The 27934-nt window shown below is 40.0% G+C and overlaps 2 protein-coding genes across 2 annotated transcripts; both read left to right on the plus strand.

The window, feature by feature from the left end:
• Window positions 1-1914: 1914 nt before the first annotated feature.
• On the plus strand, window positions 1915-20006 carry LOC128254783 (semaphorin-2A). The gene is given in 16 exon segments (XM_052984081.1): window positions 1915-2039; window positions 2600-2988; window positions 11431-11518; window positions 11763-11814; window positions 13794-13862; window positions 14773-14880; window positions 15113-15139; window positions 15141-15251; window positions 15327-15459; window positions 15748-16104; window positions 16667-16895; window positions 17220-17556; window positions 17713-17876; window positions 17939-18091; window positions 18335-18443; window positions 18867-20006. Coding segments are annotated over 15 exon segments (2175 nt in total). The 5' UTR covers window positions 1915-2039; window positions 2600-2822; the 3' UTR covers window positions 18939-20006.
• A 1708-nt stretch (window positions 20007-21714) lies between these two features.
• Window positions 21715-23676, plus strand: LOC128254949 (cytosol aminopeptidase). Its single transcript, XM_052984344.1, has one exon. It carries the CDS (start codon window positions 21900-21902, stop codon window positions 23487-23489), a length of 1590 nt encoding a protein of 529 aa, XP_052840304.1. The 5' UTR covers window positions 21715-21899; the 3' UTR covers window positions 23490-23676.
• Window positions 23677-27934: the final 4258 nt, after the last annotated feature.

The following is a 27934-nucleotide window of genomic DNA, read 5'->3' on the forward strand; positions in this document are numbered from 1 at the left end:
TTTTGCATTTAAGGTATTAAGCAATAAACAGCAATTACGAATGCGGTCAAATTAATAGCGCAAAGGATATGGGTGACTGCATGTATCCAGGATTTTACTTAAATGATTTAAGCTTTTTGCAAATAATAAATAATAGTTTTAGTGTTAAACAAAAATATATCTGGACTGAAGAATTCTATTTTAATGTGCAATAAATGTATTCAAAAATTATGAAATTAAAAAAGTTTTTGTAAAATTCCAGAATAAACGGCAACGGTACGCATAAGTAATAAAACCGATATGTATGGTCTACGCCTAAATCGAATTTTTTTTTAATTACTTCGTTTCGCCTTATTATAATCAGGCGTTTTACCTTAATGAGTTTAAATTTTCGACTGTGTACATGCTTAAAAATTAAAAAAAGATTTTGGATAGTTTGGTAATTTTGTTTTACACATATGAATGCTTGTTTATTATTTGCGAAATTAATTGAAAATTGTCATTATTGTTTCTATTTTTTGTGGTACCAAATGTGCTCTTAGATTTTTCGTTCCTATTCACCTGACAGCAACTGAAAGTTCCAAGGAAAGAGCGAGAAAAACTAAACACAACTTACACCCACTCCCCAAGTGTGTAAGTTAGACCGGGACAGAGAGCGTATGTGTGCGTTGCACCTTTGTTTGTGTACGTGTTGGGGCATACGCGCTGCGCAAAGTGCGCTAAATTAAGCTGTCATTAAGGACTTAATTAAAGTCCTTTGTTGAAAGTTGACATTGTGTGAAAGAAACGTTTGCGAAAACAAATGACAATGGCGACGTTGTCGCTGCTGCACTTGAAAGGCTATCCCCCGAAAAAAGAAGAAAAAACTCCCAAAAACGGCACCCAACATCAAAGCAATTACAAAGGCAGCAACAACAATGCGGGATAGAAAGAAACAGAGAGTGGGAGAGTGGGAGACAGAGTGGGTGAACATGTGTCAAAAATTTTCAACAGTATCATGATGCAAGTGCTCTTTTGGGTGTGTGCGACGGGAGTGGCTAGTGTGTTGATGTTGCGAAAACTCATTAGCAGGCAAACAGAGCGAATGGGATAGACAGACAATGCAAAAGGAGCAAACACACACACCCGCACAGGTGACACCCACACACATACAATTGAAAATATCAAGGATAAACGAAACATAACCGACTTGCTTTTTAATTAAATATTTTGCCAAGCAGACACTCAAATGCCAGAGACACTGCCAAAACTGTGTTTAATTGCCGCCCGAGGCGGCTAAATGCAAGAGTTTGCCTGCATACCTGCCATCTTGATCCTGCCATCCATCCATCCATTCGCTTGTTTGTCTGGCTCGGCAAATGTTTGCTCATTGCCAAAATTGTCGTTGTCCTTGCTAAAAATCACTTCGACGCTTCCGCACGGCAAAATACGAAAATTGAATGCCGCCATCTTGCAACGCGACTTTGCGGCGGAGAGCAAGGATTATTTTGACAACTGGAAACGCAGACCATGATATTAAACTACAGTTTGTCAGAAGTTTATACCACTTGTACAGTTTCTTTTTATTTGATTTTATAGTTGTACGAAACATACGTTTTATAAAGTTTGAAAATAAGCTTTATTTAAGGATGCTTTATTTAACCACAACGACTAAGAGAACAGGCATGCTGTAAACGTAATAAAATTTAGTAAATTTACATAAGGATTTTCTGCAAAAAACAAAAATGTATCATATCAACTTAATACAAATCTTTATACATTTATCTTTATACATTTAATTCACAAAATAAATATGTTTGATTTTGACCGCCAAACTATGTATTTACATTTTACGATGGACGCGTTAGATCTTCACATTTGGTATATACCAAAACCGATGTGCGATATTTCCCCGAGAAACACGCCTTAGTGTATTTCTCACACCTGCGTTGACAAAGTGATCGTGCAGTTGTTGTTTTCTTTTTGTTGTCGGTCGTTCTTTTGTCTTTGGTGTTTCCGCATCGGAATTCTGGAGTAATTTACAAGTGCTAAATTTCGTGGGCGGCATTCACATTGCAGTGGTAAAATACCCAAAATGCATACAGTTCACATTTAACTGATTGGCTTCATTCAGTTCATTCAATTCGGAGTTCGATTTTCGAAATTCCAATAGCATAAAACTCCAAGCAACAACTAAAGTGTGTATCTCTATTTGCGTGTGTATGAGTGTTTGTGTGGAAGCTAAAGACAAAGTCACAATTTAAAGCAAAGAAATATTTGCCGATTAATCATTTAATTGTTTAAACGTTAAAGTTCGCGTTTGCTTTTCCCTTATATCTTTCTCTAAGAATCTTTTAAGTATCCCCGTTTCTTTTTGTTTTCCCGAGCGTGGGCATATAAAACCAGTTTCGAGTTTCCTTTTGCCTTTATCTTTATATCGCACATGCTTTGCGAGTGTTAAATGCGTTGAAATCGAATCGAAACCCGAATTGAACACAGAAATGTGTAAAATGCATTACGCCTTTATGCGCCTGCAACGCATACATAATTAATCCGTAAAGAAATTGGCACTACGGTCCCAAAAAAGGGGGCGCTATAAATCGCCTGCGGGAAGAAGTTTATTTTAAAATCCATTTGCCAGTGAAATCAATTCCATTGCAATTGCCGCAAAAGTGTGTAAAAATAATACAAGTTAAATGTGTTAACAGTTATTCGTGGGAAAAAACGCTCCGGTTTTTCATAGCACAACGGTTAAAATCAACAAGCAATCGCCCCCTCTCGCTCCCACCCGCTCTGTAATCCAGTTGAGGTTTGAGGGCCGCTTTCGCCCCCTCCCTCCTTTTTACACACCCAACGACCCCGTAATGCCGCTACTTCTCCTATCGTCTCTCCTCGCACTCCTGCTACTGCTATCCTGCAGTGTGAGCGAGACGGCAGCGGACTACGAAAACACCTGGAACTTCTACTACGAGCGTCCTTGTTGCACTGGAAACGATCAAGGCAACAACAACTACGGAAAGCATGGCGCAGGTAACTAAATAAAATAAAAGAACGCGGATTAAAATACATTTGTTAAATAAATGCAAAGTTCGTGTACACTGGTTTTTTATAGGCTCTTGTAAAGGGTACTTTAATTTCCTTTTAAAACTATCAATAGTTCGAGCATTTCCAAATCAATGAAACTTTAACAAGAGTACTACTTTAAATGTTTGTCTCCGAGACTTAATGTCGATGATCTCAAGAAATTCTATAAACCATGTTTCAATAAAAAAAACATCTTAGAGCTTGTTAAAAAAAATACAATGCGAAAAATAAATTACTTTCTTAATGGTAACTTTTTGAAGGTTATTTTTTTTTGTAAGCACAATAAGAAGCAAATAAAATCAAAATAAATTGTCTCAATGCTTTGACGATAAAACATTAATTTAGGGTAAATAATAAATCAAGAGACTTTTTTGAATGTTATGTTTCTTTAAATCATTTAAGTTTTTAGAGGGTATATGAAGCTTCGGATCACAAAAATTTTGCATTTCAACCGTTTTTTAACATTTGCCAATATTATTTTTCAATCTTTCAGGCAACAACAAATTTGTAATTTATTTGCCATAATATTCGCACATGTTCTTTGTGCCTTTATTATTTATCTCGTTTGGTTCGATTTCAATTGCACCTCTTTTTTTATGTCGGTTTGGGACATTTTGCATTGCTGGCTTGGTTATTATTGTTGTTGTTATTCATAATTTGCATTTTAATGCGTTGCATTCATAGTGAATATTGCTGGTCCGTGCAATTGTGAATTGTGGCTATTCATATGCATATTTCATGTTTAAACAAATACCAATAATGTAATCATATTTTTACCATATGCAGTCTCATAATCCACGGAGATAAATCTGAATGATATATAATTTACTGGGAACCCTTAATACCCGCCCCCGAAAGAACGTGAATACTTTTCCATTTAAATGCGAAATCAAAGTCGATTTCCCTATAGATTTCTTTGTCAAGCCTTGTTCGTTTCGAAGTTTGACCAGTTTTATTGAGTCATTAAGGCCTTAATGTTATTAAAAAATTCAACTATGAGATGTAAGAAACAGGTTTTTGACTACTTTACGGGTGAAGCATGTTGGATTTTGCTTAATAATTTTGGGCAGCATTAATTTATCATCTTGAAGTTGATTGAAAAGTTCCCCAGAGTTCAAAGAATGTGTTGGGTTGGTATTAGAACAGCAAAAAGCCATCAGAAGAGAGCACATAAAATGTAGTATGAAAAATTAAAATCTCATTTTGAGCGGCGAACAACAACTTCGGGTCAAGACCAGTAAACATTTTCTAATAGTTCACGTTCCGGAATGCCGGTCATGTACCCCCTGGTCTCTATATCTTTAACTATAAGCTATAAGTGCAGCATAAAACTTCACGTGCCGACAACAACTTTTGGTCCTTGCCGCATGCTGCGCTGTAAACTCAATAGCTAAGCACTTGCCCCAAAGGAAAACGTGAGGCGATTAGAGAATCGTTCAAGCTGCTTGCGCATACTTTTTCAAGAATTATACAGGAAAATACATATAGAAAAATCTAAAAAATATATACAGAAAGAGCTAAACAGACGGGAATGCTAAACACTGCACCAGATGCACCATATAAACCGATCGCCTAGCCATAAATTAAAACACTTAAACCACAAAAGCCACTGAACTGAATAACAACAAACCTCTAAAATGTCAACTATAAATTCCCCCGTTGATGCGGAAAATTTATTGCATGTTTTTTTTTCCGTCTGTAAATGAAAAAGCACTATTTTTATTGATTTAAATGAAATTAATTGCACTTTATTTTCGGGAAAAACTAAATTTATGTCTCTCTATGGTATTCCTCATTCTCATTGCCTCGCCCTCATCTTTCACCACCTCCACCACTTCAATTGGTTGACTCAGCGGTTTGACAGATGTTTCTTCGACTCTTTTCCCTAAGTTCTATTTTTATATGGCTTTGTGTCCGTCAGACTGCTCTTCCCTTTATTCTTTCTTCTTTGGACTCTCACATGAGATACAAAGTAGGCCTGGTGTTTAACATAAGGTGTAATGACTTCATTATAAAGGCCAAACCCATGATTATTGACTCATTGGATCGGCAGGTAGCAAAGGTTTTGTGGGTTTTGAACAGGAACTACAGAAGCCCCGCCGAGCAAAAAAGAGGAGAGAAATAATGAACCCTACTTATAGTATTCATACATCTCATTACCCAATTATTAACACTTCGGGAAAAATTTTACAAAATAATATTTAGTTTTTGTTTAAGTCTTAAAAAAATTATAAACTGCTAATGTGCACTTGGTCAGACGAATTCTTCAGTCGAGTTTAGTAAACTATACTCTCTTACCTATTATTCTAAAAAAAGCGAGAGCAAATAAATCTTTATAGCAGTCGTTACTTATTTATTTTTAATTTTTCCTTTACGTTTTTATTGCACAAATAGAGTTAGAGCTTGGGATTAATAGCTTCAAGCTGTCTGATTTTCTTCTTAACGCAACAACTTAAAGACTGGCTGTGGTCTTTGTCAAACTGAAGGCGCACTGCTGACCCATTAAAACGACAAAAGCGATAGAGGGATTGCAGAGTTCTTGCCCCGGGGCTTTTATATATATTTTTTTAGAGGGAGTAGCTGGGGTGGGGCTTCAGTTGTGGGTTGCACTTCATGATGGCACTGTCAAAAGCTGTTCACACAGTAGCTCTTATTGAGCCCACCCCTTTGCTGTTGAGCTGGGCGCCCAGGGAGCGGATTTACCTGGCTGTGAGCCTGGAATCGGGCCCAGAACCGGGGAACCACCCAAAGCATGTCAGCACGGAGCTGCGTGGAGCTGCTCACAATGGAAAGTTTGCCGCGAAATTGAATTTCAATGCAATGCCCGACACCTACAGCTGCAAGTGGGGCTTAATATTGCTTGGCTGCGAATCGGAACGAACAAGTGCCGAGCAACAAGCAACAAGCGGCGGCAACATCATTAAAAGTGTGTTTAAAACGGACCCTTTGCCCAAGTTTTAGTTGGCCAGCGAGAACGGAAGGAAAATCACGTTTCGCCTCGGACAACTTTGCTAAGTTCACTTGGAGAAAACAGATTTCTAGAACTGAATCTGAAAAAAAAAATAGTTTTAAAAGTCAGCAAAGGAATCAGGAAGATTGCTCTGGCACTGACGATTGCGATTGATTTTCGTTTTACTATGTAGATCTTTTGGGAATTATGTTGTTATCTGCAAATTTTTAATTTAATTAGGTTATATTGGCATAAATGTTAATAACGTTTATAAAACCGCATTTACTTCTAGCATTATAAATATTTCATAGAATATTATTTTAACAACCATTAGCATATTTGAGATATTTTCATTTATAGTTGTTTGTAGGAATGAAAATATGTTATGTTATCCTAATTAAAACAAATTTTCTTCATGCTGGCCTGTATTTTATTTTCCAGTGCCCTTTGCCAATGTGAAGTTATGTAACATTCGATTGATAGGTCCCACTTAATGTAGGCATTGCTGATTACAGCACAGGAAGTCCGCTTATCGCTCGGTGGGTGAAGGAAAAGAGAAACAGAGAACAGAAAGAGGGAAATGGAGAGGAAGCGGTGGCCGATAGCAAAGTGTCGCAAAATTTTGCAAAAGCAATTAGCACAGGCAACAGGCCAAATGCAATCAATCAACTGCAAATGCAGTTAGGCCACAGATTTTGCCGTTTGCCATAATTCAATCACCTTAAATTGATGCAAACAACTCGCTTAACGTTAATTTCACTTTGCCCATCATTTTAAGGTGAAATTTAATTAAATTCTCATTCACTGCCAGTTCGCCTGCGTGTGTGTGGACAATGCTGCTGCTTGCTTAATTGACTTAGCCTAAGCATGCTACAGACCAGAATTTGCATTCTCTTTTGTCTGGCCAAAATATGTTGCATATGGCAAGCAACTTGCGGCTTTGTGCGCACTTAAGTGGCAACAAGACTTGCAGCTGGACGCTCTGAATTCATAGCAAATTAAGCGAGCCGCAGAATGTTTTAGTTGTCGAGCAAATTTGCCATAAAGGTGCCAGTACCAAACACTACAAAAAAAAATAACATCAATGAAAAAATAACTTGGTGCTAACGAAGTTGGGATTACACTTTCTATTTTTAAGGGCTGGTAATTGTACAAAATGATATATAAGGCTTAAACTTAACCTTAGCCTAGTGTAACTAGTTGGATGTCAGTAAATATTTAACTGTTAATTCTATGCTTCCGATTTAAAAATATTTAACATCCAAGCAAAATAGTTTGGTTTAATTATTAAAAGTAAGCAACTGTGTGAAAGACTAAGCTTTCGATGAAAATCTACGACTTTCTACTTCAAAATAATAAAATTTCAAATGCAAAAGACAAAACAATTTATTGAATTTATTTTTATTTTTTTTTGTGTGTTTGGAGTTCAAGTATTGGACTCCTTAAGTTTCATTTAAATGTTCACATACCCTCCGCCAGGGTATACAAAACAGGGGTTTAAAAACTATTTAAACCGTTTATGTGGCGCACTCGCACATGGAGCTCATCAAATGAAGTTGCACTGGCAAACTACCTCTACTTCTACCTCGTTTTAACCAAAAATGAAACAGTTACCGCATCCGTGTTTTGTTGCCTTTTTGTTGGCAGCTTTTGGGCGATGTCCAGGCCATATACTAGGATACTAGGATGCTGTTGCCATTGCCATTGCAGTTTCTGCTGTTTCCGATGGTGCTGTTGCTGTTGCTGCTGGTCTGTCTAGTGGTGTTTTGACTGCTCTTTTGATGCTTTTTTATGAGTGCGCTCTCCGGGTTTTTTGCATTTTTGCTATTTTGCAACAAAATGAACTTGCGCTGCGCATTGCTGCTGCTGCTGCCATAAAATGAACTAAATTGAGTTGAAAATTTTTCGCACACCTCCCCACAAAACTTCCTGACCCCCTGCTTTTCTCATGGCTGCAGTATAGTGCATGCAGTATTAAAGCTGCAGCCCGAAGCCTTTGGGCATTCAGACAGCGCACAGTGCTGACAATAAGTATATTTACCATGCATATGCGTTTTAATTATATACACAGACAATCAAAAGGAGACAACGCAGGAGTTTGGGCTCCTCGGCCCATGTTGTTGTGTGCAAATGAAATGGCAACCACTTTGGGTAAGCATTTCGGTTTACTCCCCGTCCTTCTGCTCAGAAAATTCTATTCTTCTTTGGCTTTTCTCAACCAGCACCCCATCCGCCCCTTTTCAGTTTCAGTTTGCACCACAGGTGCAGACGTCTAGACGGCTTTTCGAGTGCTTAGAGCCGACGTGAATTTCTCATAATTAGCAAAAGCACTGAAATAGGGGGGAATTTTCACCAGGGATATTCTGGCTTGCATTCGCAAAGCAGGGAAATAAAATAAATGGTTTATTTAACAGTACAAAGTGCTTGTCATTTTCTTAAATTAATCTAAAATTCTAGATGTATAAGTTTGGATTACATTTTAAATTTTATTTTATGAATTTTTATTGGAATGATTGATAGGAAATTGTTGAGCAAGAAGTTTCTTGGCTTTTCTAAATTGTATTATATTTGATACTTTTAATTTTAAATAATTATCATTGAAAAATGTCTTTAATTAACAGTCGCAGTTTGAGCAGCTAATGCTTGTTCTGATAAACACTAAAGCTATTGCTTTCACAAGCAGGATTGATCCTTATATTTGTGTTCCTTTGCTGTCGATTAGCCTAACCCGCTTTTTCTCTTTTTCATAATCTCTTTATTGTCTAGAATGGAATGTTGAGCTGAAAAATAACAGAAAATTATCAAAGGAAAATTTTGGTTTTCCTACCTTCAAGATTATATCCAGCATAGCGAGTAAGGATAAACTAAAAAGTTGCTCCAGGGTATTGATTCGACATAAAAGCCTTGAGTACCGGCTACAGTTTGTGTGTCATCTTTTGCGACAAGTTTGGAATTTACCCTAACATCTCAAAGGTAAATGTCAGCCGGGTTTCGTGCACCTGCAACTGACATGGGCGTTTGCGTTTATATGCATATATGTGTGTAGTACCTAAATCTGCCTTGGGGAACGGTCAAATGGGCGGATTGAGTGGGTGGCACAACATTAAATTTACAATATGCTCATTGCGATTCCCCTCTGCTTCCCTTCTGGCCACCACTCGCATTTGATTTGATAATAACGTTTTCGGAAATGTCATTTTCTCCCTTCCAGAAATTGATTTGACTGCCTCATCTTGGCTCTTTTCGCTCCGTTTTACCACGTGGGGTTGGTCGTAAAAGGCAAACGCATATTTATGAAGAGCATAAAAATTATTGACATATATGGCGGAGTCATAAATGCTCATACACATAAGCACTCCCCTACTCCTTCCAGTGAAAATCCCAAAAGAAAATTGCCAAGCCAAAAAAAAAATCGAATATAAAATTCGGCGTTTGTTTCTTTTTTTTTAACTTTACTGAAAGGCAGCTCGTAAATGCAATTTGATTTTGATTGGACTTGGATTAAAAGCAAATAAAGTTCACATCTTAAATGTCAAATTTTGAAAGGATTTTTACAGTTGCCTTTGGGCAAACTTTAGAGGCACTTAGGGGAATTTGGATTGGATTTTTAAAGGGGGCCATAACGCCGATAAGCTAAAAGATATTTTAAAACGACGCAGTGGGAAACAGAAACTTTTTAATATAAACATACTACAAATTTTTTTAAATTTATTAATGATAAAAGTTTTTTTTTGTTTTGTTTCGGAAAAGTTTTTATAACTGAGTTAATAAAAAAAAAACAAAACATGTTAAGAATTATATCCAAATACAAGAAAATGAGGCGTGCTTAAACTATTGTCTGCCATTATCTCATACCCTTTATTTGAAAGCCCTTTTTTACTCACACATAAAGTGTCATAAACCGATTGGATAACCTCAATTCGCTGGAGTTCACGTTCTTTAGTGCCATCAATTTTATGTTAATATTTGCCATATTTTTATTGGCTTAATCCAGTCATGAAATCGTCGCAATATGTTTTTACTGGCTGCCGATGACAATTGGCCCCCATAAACAATTTCGCAAATCGTTGTGCGCCAGAGAGATTTAACCATTTCCGCAGTCTCCATGAAACATTTATAGTTTTCTGGCTCAAAGGCCAAACACGAAATGGACTCCAGAGCTCGCAACTCAATGCGGTCAATTAAGTTGCGTAAATGCAAATTATTTATTAGTTTATTTATGCTTCCTTTGCTGGCCTATAAGTCGTTCGACGTTTTGCTGGCTTTAAGATGCGAAAATAAAACTCAGAAAAAAAAGTTGTACGTAAAAAAAAAAGGCAAAGGGAAAAACTCGAAGAAAAAGCAGGAAAGTTCGACAGGCTTTCACAATAAAAATATGTACAAAAGCATTTCAAGCGTACACAAGTCGACTTCCTGTTTGGCAAGGACATTCTTTCCGAATTGTGCATGCAAACAAGCATGCGAGTGAACGTATATGTGCGCACTTCTATTGTAGTTGGCCAATGGGTTGCTCGTTGTTTTCCCCTTGCCCCAAAAATATTCACTTCGAAATCGGAAATCAAAAATAGCTACATTTCTGCCGGTGGGGTCTTGTGTGTTTCCTTTCCGTATTTACATATTCCATTGTTGAGCAAGAGCATAAATCGGATGCCTGTTTGGGTTGTGTTTGGTTTAGTTGGGTTGGCTGGGGTCCTGCCCTTTGTTTGCTCCTTTGCTGACCTCTGTCATACTTTTGGCCATTGTCCGGCGTCCGCTGAGGGGGATAATGCCTCGGTCATCCATATTACTTGAACGACATTTGACACTTTTGGCTGCCGCAGCATCCCGTCGCCCTGTCGGCATTGCCCCTTGCCACTCTCATAACACCCATCAGCTCCTTGGCGGCAAAATTAATTGCTGATGATATTGAAGTAGCGATGAGTGACAGGCGGGCAAATACAAATTAGTTTAATTAAAGAACTGTGTGCTCAGCATTTAGCAATAACCACATAACCACACATATACACATCATCCCGATGGGCAAACAATTTGCAGACAAAGCGACGTCACAGAAATTAACATAATACAATACTTATAATTAATGGCTGTTGTTTGCCGTCAGTTTTGTAAGGGCATTTTGATTTTGCGCCCTAACTGTGCATATTTTCTGCTTTGCTCTGCGGAAAACTTCAATGTAAATAAACCAGACCATTTTCAAGCTTTCTTTTTGTTCACGAAAATGTCATTTGATTGAAATGGGATATCTATCTGTTTCTTTGGCCCCCAGCCGGAATTCCTGCTCCAGTTTGTCTGTGGGCAGTGCTGTTCGCCGTTCTGTCCGGGAATGAAAACTTTGTTGACACTATCTAGACGCTATGTCCGGTTCACTTAGGGCAATTTCTTGAGCAAATATTGAGCTTACTTAACGAAAATATTTCCCTTTTCTCCCATTTTTCCAGATCATGTGCGGGAGTTCAACTGCGGCAAGCTTTATTATCGGACATTCCATATGAACGAGGATCGGGATACGCTCTATGTGGGAGCTATGTGAGTACACAGTTATATTTATATTTAAAAAGGTTTTATTGTTAAGTAGAGAAATAGATATAAAAACAAGGTAAAGGCTAGTTCCAAATGTTAATTGCAGTTTTCGATTCATTCTCGGCTAATAAAAAATGCCATTTATTAAGTAATTCTTGTTTATGGCTGTTATAAGCCTATGCTCTTAGCCATAAAACGTAAATACTCCTCCAACGAATTACAATTAAATATATATGTTTTTCTCTTTCAGGGATCGCGTATTCCGTGTGAACCTGCAGAACATCTCCTCGTCCAATTGTAATGTAAGTACCGCTGCCATGACTTCGCCTCTGATAATACTAAATGCCTCAAATATGATAATCCTAGAGAACGCTTTTAGGCTAAGTCCCCTTGTCGCCAAAGGTCGCCGAAAGAGGATGTGGCAGGTTGTCCAGGGTCGAGCCACAAATCTAACTGACAGCGGTGGAGAAAAATCGTGAAAAGCTTTTGGGCAAAGCAACTTTGCTTGCGGCTGTTGCTGCTCTGTGGCATATTGTTAAAAATTCATTATACGCCATGCTGGCAGTGGGGGTGTAGATTGGACGGTGTTTTTGTGTGTTTGCCATAGTTTCCAAATGGCCTCTAAGCTTCTTGCCGCTTTTTGTGGCCATAAAGCGCCATCTAAACGTTGTCAGCACAATACACCGGCTTAGCAGCCTTTTAGGCGCACTTCAAATGGCAACAACGACAACGCCGACAGCCACAAATCTTCGATTCCCCCAGCGCAGCATCAGAAAAAAAATGTTTATTTTAGTTAACCCAAAGGCGCCCGTTTCCCACCAAAAAAAAAAGGGCCAAAAAACATATTTAATATGCACTCTCTTGTCCGGACATTATGTTCCGGGCGTATTCCCCGAACTGGTTCGGTTCCGCAGGCTCAGGTTTATCGTTGCCCCGAAATTTTTGGGAGGAAGGCCACATACGCGAACTTGCCACAACATTTGCCAGGCAATTCGATTACAGGAAGTGCTACCCCGTGTCTTGCGCTTGGGCTTGGGCTTGGGCTGTTTATGAATTTATGACTTGCAAAAGTTTGTTTTATGAGCGGCGCACACCTGACTTGCTTTGGCTGCTCCTCAGGCCGCGTCCCTCTACTCTACTCTATTCCATTCCATTTCATACCATTCCAAGCGCTACCACGCATCTCCAAGCCGAATCGTAAAAGTCTAAGAGGTTATATTTCCTTGTAGCATGTTCGCCAGCCAGGATACGTCAATATATTTTATGCGGTTAAGTGCGAATACATTCGCCGTGGGCATCATTTGGTTCTGGCCTATACACAGGGAGTTACACTGAGAAAAAGTGGAGAATATAACGACGAAACTTAGGCATATGGTACTGATTGAAAAAATGGTCATACCCAAGAAGTATTTGGTAGTTAGCTTAATTAGTTGTTAAACAATTTTATAATATATTGCAGTATAATAATATATATTTGTTTTATATTTTTACCAAAAGCTTGTTTCATTAGGTTAGAAAGATGAATCCTTAATCTATAATTTTGTTTATATTAAATGTTTCTTAAAATCCTATTTTTTTCTTAAACCACCCACAAGTTATTATTATTGTGCAAACTATTTGTTTAAATATGCAACTTTGTTGAAATTTAAGAAATAGTTTTTACATCTTTGAAGATGTTGTTTAAACCTTTTTAAGCTCAGTGTACCTATCTCAGCTCCTGCACCTGTTCGTCCTCTGGTTCCCTTGCTCCACGTCACACTGCTCCCGCCTGCTTTATGCGCCAAATGCAAATTCAACTAAATAATACATGATTTTGGTTTTATATGAACGCTCTGCTGCGACTGCCTGCCTCCCAAGTGGGTGGATTGGTGGTTAGGTGGTTGGAAGGTCGGTGGAAGGGCGATGGTTGGGTTACCCTGTGGGTGGGTGGCTGCTGCGTCGGCAATGGAGGTTGGTGCGTGAAAATATTTCGTGTGTGCTTGGGTAACATTACGTGATTTATAAATAAATTTAGTTGAAAGCATTCTGAAGGTGCCACGGACGGCTGCTAGTTGTAGTTTATGCCGCATGCGGCAGACGCAGCCGCCCCTTAACATTTGCAATATACAATTTTTGTATTTCGGCTTTTTTGAGTAAATTGAATTTTTGAATTGATAGAACTTACACGGCACGTGAGCTTTTAACCTAATAGGTTAATGGCCACCGTCGTTGAACCTGCTGAACTCGATTCGATTTGTGTAAATATTTAGCTAATTTATCTTTGGTTTACTTCTCGTTTCAGCGGGATGTGATCAACTTGGAGCCAACACGCGATGATGTGGTTAGCTGTGTTTCCAAAGGAAAAAGTCAGGTGAGTAAAATGAATAAGCCGTTTTATGTACGCTTTTAACTACTTTTCTTTAAATTCATAAATGTTTTCAGTATGGTATTCACCTTAAAAATGTTGTACATAGCCATAGCGGCTGTTGTTTGAATTGTAAAATGCAGACAATGTATAAAAATAAAAATTTTAAATCGAAATGTAATCCATTACAGCCCGTTATTTGTCCTGATTTTAAGCTGCATTCGAATTCATAAGATTTGGATATTTTTTCCTTAAATATGCAAACCACAATTGTTTTACCTTTTTCTCGTAAATTCTTGTTCGCTGCACCTCCTTTCTGTATAGTCATACATATATATAGTCACAAATAAATCACATCCCTGCGGAGGTATTTCAGTAACTCGATTGCAGTTTAAAGCCCAGGAAATCCCATCTACTGGCAATGTGGCAGACGCTTCTGTTGCAACTCGTTTATAATGTGACAGCAAATCCTTTCATTCGAAATCAATTTCAAGTTATTCGTGGCAAGAGCAGCAGCAGCAGCAGCAGTACGAGTACCAGCATGTTGCATGTTATACACACACACGAGCAACATGGAGCCACATGGGCATCCTGCTTAAGTCATCATAAAGCTGCTTGTGTGCCAGTGGCGCTGGTAGTAATTTTTGCAGCGTTTCGGTTGCATTGTTGCCAATTGATTTAGCTTCGGCAGCGACGCGTGCTATTGCAATTTGTCCACATTTTTGCCACAAATTCGCTGCTGCATTACGGAACGGAGCACACTCGAAACTATTTCGATATCGGCGCGATTGGGTGACAACACAGATGATGCCCCGTCCCCACAGTAAATTGGAAAATGCGCCCCACAACATTGTCATTGCCTCTCAGTTCGGTCCTTTGTGTTTATGTATCGCAATAATCGATATGTATTTTGCAGATCTTCGATTGCAAGAACCATGTGCGTGTCATCCAGTCAATGGAGCAGGGCGATAGGCTCTATGTGTGCGGCACCAACGCCCACAATCCCAAGGATTATGTTATCTATGTAAGTCGCCCCTCAGATTGGGAAGCCATTCGCCATTCGCCATCTTCCATTCATGTTGCCTTGAATGAAAAGATTGCCACCGACAGTTGACTTTAGATGGCAATCAACAGTTGCTCACTCAGCCTTTGACATTTGTTCGTAGATAAAGCAACTAAACTAAAGTCAAACACTCGAAGGCAAATCTTATGTGCCACATTTCGCTTATTCACCCTTTTCCCATCTGCAACTGCAGGCGAATCTGACTCACCTGCCGCGCTCAGGAGTATGTGATTGGCGTGGGTCTGGGCATCGCCAAGTGCCCCTACGATCCCCTGGACAACTCGACGGCGATTTATGTGGAGAATGGCAATCCGGGTGGCCTGCCCGGCCTGGTAAGCAAATTGCTCGCATAAACTAAAACTTTCTCGGACGTTCCCTAACTGAGGCTGTAAATTGCTTTCCTCCAGTACTCGGGCACCAATGCGGAGTTCACCAAGGCGGACACGGTTATTTTTCGCACTGATCTGTATAACACTTCGGCTAAACGCTTGGAATATAAATTCAAAAGGACTCTGAAATACGACTCCAAGTGGTTGGACAGTAAGTATCAACTAGGGGTAATAAGCACAAATCATATGGAGTAAAATAGTAATGGTAGAGTATGAAACTTGGGCTACTTAAGCTAATGTCTTGTGCCTTTTGCAAAAAGTTTGTTATTTTACCTTTCTAACACAACTTATTTACCATTTTAAAATATTTTAGTTAATACTTAAAATTTCTTTAAACCAAATATAGTTATTTGGTGTGTGTTTCAATTGGCTATAATTGACAAAAGTTTGTTTTTAAGTATAATTATCACGTTTTTCGTTATTTTTCTCTTACTTTCAGAACCGAACTTTGTTGGGTCCTTCGACATCGGGGAGTACGTGTACTTCTTCTTCCGCGAGACAGCCGTGGAATATATCAACTGCGGCAAGGCCGTCTATTCGCGCATCGCCCGCGTGTGCAAGAAGGATGTGGGTGGCAAGAACCTGCTGGCCCACAATTGGGCCACGTACCTCAAGGCACGCCTCAACTGCAGCATCTCCGGCGAATTTCCGTTCTATTTCAACGAGATCCAGTCGGTGTACCAGCTGCCCTCTGACAAGACCCGATTCTTCGCTACATTCACGACGAGCACTAATGGCCTGATTGGATCTGCCGTATGCAGTTTCCACATTAACGAGATTCAGGCTGCCTTCAACGGTAAGCTTGCCGCCTTTCGAGCGATCCGCCCATCGCGTTGACATGCAATTTTCTACGCTTGTCCATTGTCCCCCAAGTGGATTTGGGAATGGGTAGTGGGAATGGATGGCACGGACTTGAAATTGGAAACAGAAATGGAAGTGGATGTGGAAATGGAAATGGAAATGGCACATGCAACTTATTGGCATATTTTATTTGCAATCTACACATTTGTTTTATCCATTCGATAGCACTCCGCTCAACTGTGTGCTGAGTGTTTTGTAATTTCAGTAGTTCAGTTCAGTTCAGTTCAGTTCAGAGTAGACTCGTTGCCGTGCGCAACATAAATCGTATTAGAAAATCCATTTGAATGGATTATGGCCACACACATGGAGGGTATTTTCATTCGCAACCGGTTGACAGCTTAAAGGAGAACCAGCTGACACCTCTGGTCGTACATTTAAATCTTCAATTGCAGCTCAGCATCCAGAGCTTGATAAACCTTTCATCCGTTCGTTTCCGCCCATCTCATATCAGCAATTGTTTTTTGCTCTTTTGCTTTTGCTTTTTACCCCGTGCACAGGTAAATTCAAGGAGCAATCTTCATCGAATTCCGCATGGCTGCCGGTGCTCAACTCCCGGGTCCCGGAACCACGGCCGGGTACATGTGTCAACGATACGTCAAACCTGCCCGATACCGTCCTGAATTTCATCAGATCCCATCCACTTATGGACAAAGCCGTAAATCACGAGCACAACAATCCAGTCTATTATAAGAGGGATTTGGTCTTCACCAAGCTCGTCGTTGACAAGTGAGTTGAACAAAATATTTATTTTCTATTTGCAGGTGTGATATTTGACCCTATCCGTAAATGTAAATAAAGAAAAATAAAATGAATTTTGGGAAATAAATATTCGTTGCTGTTTATTTTCTAGAGAAATTCTTATTTTAAAAAATATTTGACACTAGGTAGCTTAAATTGAATAAAATAAATACATCGAAGGGTTCATTAAGTTGTATTAACTATTAAATGCTTAATTCATAATTCTGAATTCATAAATTAGAGCTTTAAAAGTAGAAGGTTGAAATGTGGATTTAAAGTTACTCAAATACATATTTATCCCTTTTTTTTTAGAATCCGCATTGACATCCTCAATCAGGAATACATTGTGTACTACGTGGGAACCAATTTGGGTCGCATTTACAAAATCGTGCAGTACTACCGCAACGGCGAGTCGCTGTCCAAGCTGCTGGACATCTTCGAGGTGGCTCCAAACGAGGCCATCCAGGTGATGGAAATCAGCCAGACACGTAAGAGCCTCTACATTGGCACCGATCATCGCATCAAGCAAATCGACCTGGCCATGTGCAATCGCCGCTACGACAACTGCTTCCGCTGCGTCCGTGATCCCTACTGCGGCTGGGATAAGGAGGCCAATACGTGCCGACCATACGAACTGGACTTGCTGCAGGTGGGTTACGTAACCAATGTTGACTTGGGTTAACCAAAGGAGTTTTATCTTATAACATGTGACCCTTTTCCAAAGCCAACGAATTTTTTTTAATTTAGTAAATTTGCCTAAAATCAAAAATAAAACTGAATGTTTTGTGCTATTTTTCTCTCTAAGGATGTGGCCAACGAGACGAGTGACATTTGCGATTCGAGTGTGCTGAAAAAGAAAATTGTTGTGACCTACGGCCAGAGCGTTCATCTGGGTTGTTTCGTCAAAATCCCCGAAGTGCTGAAGAACGAGCAGGTGACCTGGTATCATCACTCCAAGGACAAGGGACGGTGAGTGTCGGAATTATTTGGTTCGAAGGACAGATAACCAATTGCATGGGTTTCTTTCACAGCTACGAGATTCGTTACTCGCCGACCAAATACATTGAGACCACTGAACGTGGCCTGGTTGTGGTTTCAGTGAACGAAGCCGACGGCGGTCGTTACGATTGCCATTTGGGTGGTTCGCTTTTGTGCAGCTACAACATCACAGTGGATGCCCACAGGTAAGCTAATAGTTTCTTTCACAAACCAGATTAAAAAGTGTAATAAAAGACATATAACATATTACAAAGATTCGTAATTAGATAGAAATTAACAGGCAGTGTGGTAGAACTTTAAAAAACTTAAGTAACTTTATTAATTCTGAACTTTACATTACAATAATGTTCAGCATGAAGCTTAAACTAAGTTATATTCAATTATGCCCAGATAATAATCTCTCCAAAACATTGTTTATTTTAAAACAGATGCACTCCCCCGAACAAGAGTAATGACTATCAGAAAATCTACTCGGACTGGTGCCACGAGTTCGAGAAGTACAAAACAGCAATGAAGTCCTGGGAAAAGAAGCAAGCGGTAAGGTGATAATGAGGACCAACCCCCCGGGGGTGGATTTGTGGTGGCCAACCTCATTTGGCGTAATGGTGGTGTTGGTGGCTCTGGTGGTTCTGGTGGGTCGAAGGCAGACACACACCATAATAAACGATTTGACGGGCAATTATTTTAATAGCCTTCGAGCCGGGCGGCTGTCCAAACTGACACCGCAACGTCAAATCAAAGGGAAAATAATAATAAAAGCGGTGTAAGGTAGTTAAGTTGTCATTATCCAGGCACCCCACCTGTGGTGTGACCCAAATGCAAGGTAATTGCCCGCCAGGGTGGGAGATGCAATGGAAATGTAATTAAAATGCAATCACTTTAGGGCTTGTATGTGTACCCTACACAGTCGTATTTACTAATTGTGTGCTTCTAACGTTCTTTTTGCCTTCTCGTTTACAGCAATGCTCGACACGGCAAAACTTTAGCAGCAATCAGCATCCGAATGAGATTTTCCGCAAGCCCAATGTCTGATATCACGAACAGAGTTTCGCCCTCAATATGCCGTCATCGTCCAATCAGTTTAAGTAAATAAAATGCAAAGAGGATAGGGCCAGCGCAGAAATCAAGAACCCAGCAACGAGAACGGACAAGAACTCATCATTAATCAATATTATCACCGACATCATCATAGACATACTTTCTTCAGAAATGAACAGAAAACTCTTCCTAAAGGATTATGCATTTACCGAGGCATTTACAATGCATGCATTCATTGACTTAGACTTAGACTTTAGGGTATTATCGCATGACACAGCTCCTCCCATATTGGTGCATTTCATCCACTTAAAATCGACTTACATGTAATGCTATAGATACGCCACCAACCATAGTTAGTTACGACAATTGAACAATGGAGACACATATAAAACTGCCGCAGAACCGCACATTCATATCGTTATTTGAATCTAGACTTCGATCAGTTTCAGCCTAACAACATATTTAGACATATATCCCAACTTTGATCTTTCAAGGCTTAATTATAAATATGGCAAACTAACTGTAATCAAGGAAGCAATGTGATGTTAAGTTTTGATAAATTTATTAACAGCCTAACTACATAATCGCGATCAACACAATATAAATGTACTATAACGACACATAAATCGAGTTTGTACACATGCAGCACATAAAGTGGATATATAGAACAGCCCTAATCGAATACAATTCTAAACTTATGGGAGCGATCCTTAGATAAACCTCAATCACAAGCAATACTCGCCTAACGTGCATCTAATTAACTCGAATCGGTCCATAGCTTATATACCACACGATATCTAAAACAAATGTGCATTCAGCGTGTTATGTATGTATTATGTATGTGTACTTCAAAATCCAGTTTATTTTGTAATCCCCATTCCCATCTTGCCCACAGAACAATTTAGTAGAAAGTATTTCGATTATGATTTTCAATGTCTTGCACTCTCTTCAGACTTAATGTACTTAAGGTAATTTGCTAAAATCTTTAGTTCTTAAGCGTTTAGTTATAATAAAGTGAGACAAAAAACATTTTAATAAAAAATATCTAAAATTAAATACAAATCGGCTGGTTATTTTATTGGTTTACTTTTGAAATGGCTTATGCAGTTTAATCTAAAATGTAGCTTAGTTAAAAGTTTGTTTTTTTTTTGTCCAAGAAGAAGGAAGGAAAGTTTGAATGATTATTTAAGCTTTAACCTTGGTGCTTGATGGTTTGCAAAAACAATGGAAACATTTAACATAAGCAGAAGATAAATTGGGTGTGTGAAATCCTATTCAAATACTAATAATTTCAATTACATTGCAACTCTGCTTATCTATGAACACATTGCACAATTCCAGCCGAGTGCGCAAAGACAAATGTTAATTTTAAATCAAACACTTTGAACTATTTAACTTGGGCAAATATTTTATAACGAGGAAACCCAAGCAAAGTTAGCAACCCCCTATTCTGCAATGGTGTGTGTGGGTGTGGAAGTGGGTGTTAGCCAGGTTGTTGGAGACAAAGTTTGTCGTTTGTCGTTTGTCGTTGTGTTCGGGACTCGGCCTTTCGGCCAGGTCAAGCGCAAAGGCGAGAAATAACCAAATTTCCAATTTAGTTTTCGGGCTGCCTGTGATTTTATGGATCCCGCCCCCCTTTCGACCCTTCGGTTCACCTTGTCCAAAGCCAAAAGGCAAACATTTGAGCTGTGTGTGTTGTGTGTATTGTGAGGCGAAAGATTTGCATATTTCGGCGCTCGGGCGACATTAAATTGAATTCCATATTCAAATAGTCGAGAGATAAGCAGGAGCATACTTTCCAATTATAGATTGTCCACCCGCAGACAAATAGAATTAAAGTGCAACAATTTTGCATAATACCAGCTCTTCTTGCTTGTAAAATGGCGCCTGCTGCCGCTGACTGTTCCCACCTTAATTAGTTATGCAACACCAAAAATTAAGCTTAATTAGCGTTGAGTCACTGGTTTGGAAAATTAATTATTTCCACTCGCCGTTATTATTATCGCTGTGCACTTGGCCGGAGCATCAGGGCCCAGCTTCCGGACCCGCTTGTTGACTACTTAATTGAAATTCATATGATTTTTTTCCTTTGCACTCTCCACTTTTGTCATTATTATTTAAATAGCATGGATGAGGGCATTATAATCCTGGTCGGGCAGTCGCTCGTTGATAGAATCCCGTCCAAAGCTCAGTTTCGCAGCTTTGGGGCTGTTTCTCAAATGGAAATAATGATATTAGTGCGCAACTAGCTTTGCTTTCAAATTAATAAATGCAAAGCCGGTAAACGTAGAAATATTTAATACTTCCGAAAGGAAGTACAAAAATGGGTAACTATTCAACTATTTTACACCCAATATCTACAAAAATGAATTCCTTTTAGAAAGACTTTTTTTTTTAATTTTAATGTACTTGTATACATTTTTTCATATCAAAAAGTAAAAAAAAAAATAATTAAATTCTTAAAAATATAATTTTCTATTTTTTCAAAAGTTAAAAATTGTGTCATATAAATTGTACTTTTTTTTACTATTTTAGTTTCTCTGCATTTGGAAAAATATAAATGTATGTTTATTAAAAGTAAAGCATTACAAATTCTATACCACAAAGTTTTTGATAACTTTTATCAAACTTCCATATAGGTATATATATTGTTACTTATGTACATAATACTTAAGAGGACTTTTTAAGTTCTAAGCACAAAAAACTGATCCTAGGAATCCATGATATCCATATAGAGAGCTGTCAAGCCGAATCACTGGCTCGTGGGCTGGGAAAGTTCAGTTGATTTTAGATTGTCGTACGGGTCACAGATGAGCTGGCGATAAAAATACAATACAAAATTCCCAGTGTTAAGTTTAAAAATAAGAAATTTTTGTGTTACAAAGCTCATTCACCAACTTATTGATATTTGTTCCAAAATTTGAAGTGTTGCGATTAAGTTGAATTGTACCAAAAATGCCGTCGTTTAAGGATGTGTCTTTGTTGCGTGCCAGCCTGCGGTTGATGGGCGGAAATGGTCTCAATCTGGGGAGGCCTATGGTTCCCGCCCTGCGAGGCTATGCGACCAGCTGCAAGGATCCCAAGGGCGTGGTGGTGGGCGTGTACAGCCAGGATGGCGACAAGCCGCCCAAGACCACCGTGAATGCCGTGGCCCTGGACGATTCCCTGGGCGGCAAGCTGCTGACCCTCATCCGGGAGCGTGGAATGGACGGCACGCCCGGCAAGGGACTGCTCTTCAGCGGCTTCGAGGGCGAGTACCAGGCGGTGGCCGTCGTGGGCGTGGGCAATCAGGGCGCCTCCTACAACGAGAACGAGGAGCTGGACGAGGGCATGGAGAATGTGCGCGTGGCGGCGGGCACCGGAGCCCGGGCCCTGCAGCTCCAGGGCATGTACGAGGTGCACGTGGACGCCATGGAATATCCAGAGCAGGCGGCCGAGGGTGCCGCCCTGGCCGTCTGGCGGTACAATGCCAACAAGAGGAAGAAGAACCGCCTGCACACGCCCAAGCTGGACATGTACGGCAAGGGCGATCGCGATGCCTGGGTGCGGGGCCTCTTCAAGGCCGAATCCCAGAATCTGGCCAGGCGCTTGTCCGACACGCCGGCCAACATGATGACGCCCTCCATCTTCGCCCAGGCCGCCGTAGATGCCCTGTGCCCGTGCGGCGTCTCCGTGGAGGTGCGCTCGATGGACTGGATCGAGGACATGAACCTCAACTCCTTTCTGATGATCGCCAAGGGCTCGTGTGAGCCGCCGCTGCTGCTCGAGTGCAGCTACTGTGGCACCTCGCCCGAGGACCGTCCCGTTTTGCTGGTCGGCCAGGGTCTGACCTTCCACAGCGGCGGTCTGTGTTTGAAGCCCAAGAAGGGCATGGACCAATACCGCGGCGCCATGGCCGGTGCCGCCGTCTGTGTGGGCGTGTTGCGTGCCGCAGCCGCCCTTTCGCTGCCCATGAACATCACGGCCGTGATGCCGCTGTGCGAGCATATGCCCTCCGGCATGGCCGTCAAGTGCGGCGATGTGGTGACCCTGCTCAACGGCACCACCATGGGCATCAAGAACGTGGACAAGGCACCGGTGGTGCTGATGGCCGATCCCCTGCTCTACGCCCAGGCCACCTTCAAGCCCAAGCTGGTCATCGACATCGGCACCGTGGCCATGGGCGTGAACTATGCCGTTGGCGGCGGTGCCAGCGGCCTGTGGACCACCTCCAAGTCGGTGTGGCAGAACTTCCGCAAGTCTGGCGGCCTCACCGGCGACCGCGTCTGGCGATTCCCGCTGTTCAAGTACTACAAGCAGATCGTGAACAAGAACATCACCTACGACCTGTGCAACACGGGCCGCGGACCGGCCAGCTCCTGCCTGGCCGCCGCCATCCTGCACTCGCTGGTGCCCTGCGTGGACTGGGCCCATCTGGACATCCGCGGCACCGGCATGACCACCAAGATTAACCCCAGGCCCTATCTGCTGAAGGACTCGATGACCGGACGTCCGACGCGCACCGTTATCCAGTTCATGTACCAGATGGCCTGCGCCGGCCAGTAGTTCTCTCCGCATTGGGATCCCTTGTTTGGATCCCTTATTTGGGGGCCTGCGTCGTATGGCCCATGTATTCGATATTTGACTCTTTTGGTACGTTGTTTGCACAGACGAAGAATCTCTGGCTTGGCCTGGAAAAGCAGTGAAAGTAAATGTGCGCTCTTATATCGTTAACAATAAATTGTATAAATTATGAGGATATAATGTATGTTATACGGATAATTTGGGGATATTAACTATATAGTTTGCTTAGGCAATTTACATTCGGGAGTTAAAGCCTTTCCTTATTAACATTTAATTTGGTATTATGTATATTCTATTGTCTAGTTAATCTACTACTTCCTCTTACTTTTCGTCAAAACCAGAAGTACATAATACAAAATTAAAATTACATAAAGTAACCTTTGCTTTGGGAATACGCTGTAAAATAAGCTCAAACGAAGCCGTTCCTTAATAAAATTGGTCTTCATTTGTTATTATATTTTAGAATATAGCTACCAATTACACTTGAGTGAGTCATAGCTATTTTAAAATGACCACAATTCGTTATAAAAAATGAACCATGCATAATTTGACTAGTTAATCAATTACTTCCTCTTCCTGAATACGAAAGGCAAGTAAATAAAAAATTAAAATTACGCAATTGAACCTTTGACAGTATTCAATCAAGCTAAGCTAAGACCAACACTCCTACTCAAGCTTGAGTAATTTTACATCAGTTTCGAGACGCCACCTCAGAAAGCCACCTGGCAAATCAAAATTTGATTTCCAATCGTATAAATATGGCCTGATTTACCAACTCGATTGATGGCAGCATTGCGGATTTCGGGGCTTTGATGTGTGATGTGATTATGTTGACTATAAAATATTTACCTTTTGGCTGGAGTGACGGGAAAATAGCTTTGAAGTCTGAGGTCGGGGGGGGGGGGGGGTGGGCTGCCAGTCAATGGAATTCGGCAAATGGCATTATGAGGTTGACTTGATTGTCCCCATATACTTATTCATACATATGTTTGTACTGGCGTGCGAGGAGCAGCTATCCGGCAGAATGTTACGGCTAATTGCAATCGGAGCACGAAATGGCAAATGTCTCTTCTCAATATTTAATTGGTTCCTGCCAGGTTCAGGTGCTCAGTCCGCCCGACCGCATTCTGGATCCTTTTGGTCCTTCGGTCCTGGCATTTGACTGCAAGCCATGTGTGTTTGTAGCTGCTGCAGTTGGCAAATGTTGGCAAATGTTGGCAAAACGCTGCTTGTGTGCGCTTTTGACTCCGTTTGTTTGCGGGCGTTTGGCCAGTCAAATTTAATTTCGCCTTCGAATGCAAAATGGCATATTTCTCGATTATATATATTATACACACAGCCCCTGGGACCTCGACTCGGGCCCTTAACATTGCACTTAACGCACACAGCTGCGCACAATGTCCTATTTGCCTAAAGATTTTCCGCCCACTTGCCCCTCTTGTCCCTTCTGCCATTTGTTACCTTGATTAGCTAATGCTAATTTGGGGATTTGCAATTTCCTCTGCTTGTTTATTTATGCCTCGGTTTGTGTTTGAAGTGCTGATTGTGTTGTGGTCCAAATGTAATTCAGAAATGACTTTGCAATTCATTGGCAGTTATGTTGGCAGATATTTTATAAATTTATTAAATACCAAATCAATTTATCTCTTTTCAATATTTTAATAGATTTTACGATCACTGGTTGCTTAAAAAGTACCCATAAATGCAATCAGTATATGAAAAAGATTATCCAGCTTTCTAAGGAACTAATTTTTAAAGTATTTTTAGTTTCGGTGTTTTAAAAAATGTTTAATTTTATGTATACATAAGCTTTTTAATAATAAAACATATAAATCAATTGACATTCGATGGGCCCTTTTTGACAAATCAATGTTTCAATTAACCCCACTCTTTTAATAGTTTAAATGCGATTGATTAATTAATTTCAAATTATGTTGTAATATTAGCTTCTACAAATAACGTCAAATGTCAAACAAAAAACTAATCCCCCTGTATTTGTATGCTTAATTTGTCTTCAATTAGAACACCCACTTTAGGCTAATAAAAGTACATTCTATTTGCTAACTTCCTATAACACAAAAAACCATTTACAGCTCTCCACATCCCAAATCCCAGATGCCCTGATTGCCCTCAGCTGAACCCATTGACATTGGCCATTACCAGGAGCAAGAAAAAAATTAAAAAACATAAACGTCTCATTTGAACACAAAATGGCAATTTGCTCAAGACAACACAGAAAAGGCTGCCCCCGTTGGCGGCAGGGGGTTACACGGATAAGTTGGACACGGACTAAGGAAATGCACGGATTTTATTGCTTATTTGTTAAATGGCTCGAAAAAGTTAATCAAGCGTGATTTTGATACGCCCCAGAGATAACGTATTATATTAGGTGAAGGCATCTTGGGGAAATGATTTTTCCCCTGCATACATATGCAAGTAGATTTGTATATATTATTGTGTGTGGTGTGTGTGTGGTGTGTGTGAGTATACTCTCTGCTATTGTTTTTATTGGTAATTTGGGCAAAAATTCGAAATTTTTGCTGTTTGACTTTTAAGAACATAAAAAAATCCCGAGCTCAGACATATCGTCAACGACACCTGGCGCTTGTCGTTTTATGAATTAATAAAGACGTCAGGTCGGTTGGAAGTCCCCACATCGCTCTACTCCTTAGACCCCCAAGCTTAAAAAAAAAATAAAACATTATGCGAGTGGGATAATACAAGCCGTCTTGTAGCTTATTAAACGTATTTTTACAGCATGCTTTACAGGAATTCTCACTTTATATGCAAACATGTGAAATACTATAAACAAAAGACCCCAATTTGCACGCACACACATACGCACTGTTGCCCCCAAACACACACACTCACACACACACGCAGCTGCTTTGGGGGAAAATTCGCTTTCTATTAAATTTTACAGTAAACTGAATTTACACCCGCTCAACATCAGGCCATGGGTGCTGCGGAAAATCTGGGCCGGAAAAGCAGCAGCACTTTTCTCATATAAACACAAAATTGCAGAAAATGGCGACACCTGCTGTTGCAAATTAGAAAAATAAGATGTTTCATAAAAATGAAATGTCAGTTTTGGGGGAAGCTAAGGTAAAATAAGACAGGGAAAAACCGAGGCACAGCAGGCAAAAGTAGCAAAACAACAGGTGACAGGTGGGGAAAAATAGGTTGGCAAAACCCACACAAATACGCCGTATTCAAATTGAACACTTGAAAAAAAAATATTTGAAATTTGAACATGAATAGAAAAAAAACAAATATTACAATTATAAATAAAAGCTTCCTAAGTATAAATATGTACCTGACTTTCGGGAGTACTAAGTAGTTACAATTCTTAGGCAACTTCTTCCATTTGGAATTCATATCTTTGTGGATTGTAAAATACTAAAGTTGTCATATCATACTTTTTACTGCAGTGCACTGCAATTAAAAAAAATAAATTTAAAAAATAAAAATGAGCTACACCGTGATGATGGTACAAAACTTGTTCCGGCTTCGACTTATATAAAGATTTTGGAGTGCTGTCCCTTTCAAAAGGTAACACGTCTCTTATCAAACATTTTGCTCACAGCGATTGGGCACAAAAGTCATTTAAAGTTTACTGAGCAGTTCGATGCTGCAACAGTGGCAGGGAAATGCTCGAGAAACAGTAGCAGCAGCAGCAGCAGCAGAAGCCGTAAACAAACACAGGGCAAAAGGAAACAAATCTAATAAAATCAGCAGATGATGGTCATTAGACCGAAAAGTAATTTCATTTATTCGCAAACTCGATTTGTTGCTTTGTAGCACGAAGTGCGCACGAGTGCTGCTCCTGTTTCTGCTGCTGTTTCTGTTTCAGTTTCAGTTTGCTCTCTGCCCCGTCCAAGGACTTTGGCTTTGGCCGGAGTATCCTGCAATGGCCGAGATAAAGGTCAGGGGCTCCCGTTCCAGGCGGTCAGGGGTAGTCTTAGCCGGGCCAAGCAAAGCAAATCAAAGCAGCGAAGCGTTCAACCAGCGTCGCGCATAAAAACCAAAAAGAAACACCAACAAACGGGCAACAATAAATACAAACAATGGCTGCAGTCCAAAGCAGACAAAGTGAAAAATCATGAACTGACAAAAAATATGAGGTCCAGGCGACTAAATACTTCACATCATTATATTCACCAAAATATAGCTAAGATAAATAATTATTTAATAATTAATTTACAAAAATCTCTTTTCTCTCTTGGTAAATCGACTTATTAACACTCTTAAAAATCTAAGAGTTTCTGTACCTACAGAAAAATTTGCTGAACCTACATTTACACAGTAAATTTTAGGTAGACGTGATTATTGTTTCCTAATTTTCTAGCTAAAAAATATTTTAAGACAAACATCTTTCACCAGAAGTAACTAAGATTTACAAAGTGAAAAATAAATAAAATCAGAAG

This window comes from Drosophila gunungcola, assembly GCF_025200985.1.
Source record: "Drosophila gunungcola strain Sukarami chromosome 2R unlocalized genomic scaffold, Dgunungcola_SK_2 000006F, whole genome shotgun sequence".
Taxonomy (NCBI): domain Eukaryota; kingdom Metazoa; phylum Arthropoda; class Insecta; order Diptera; family Drosophilidae; genus Drosophila; species Drosophila gunungcola.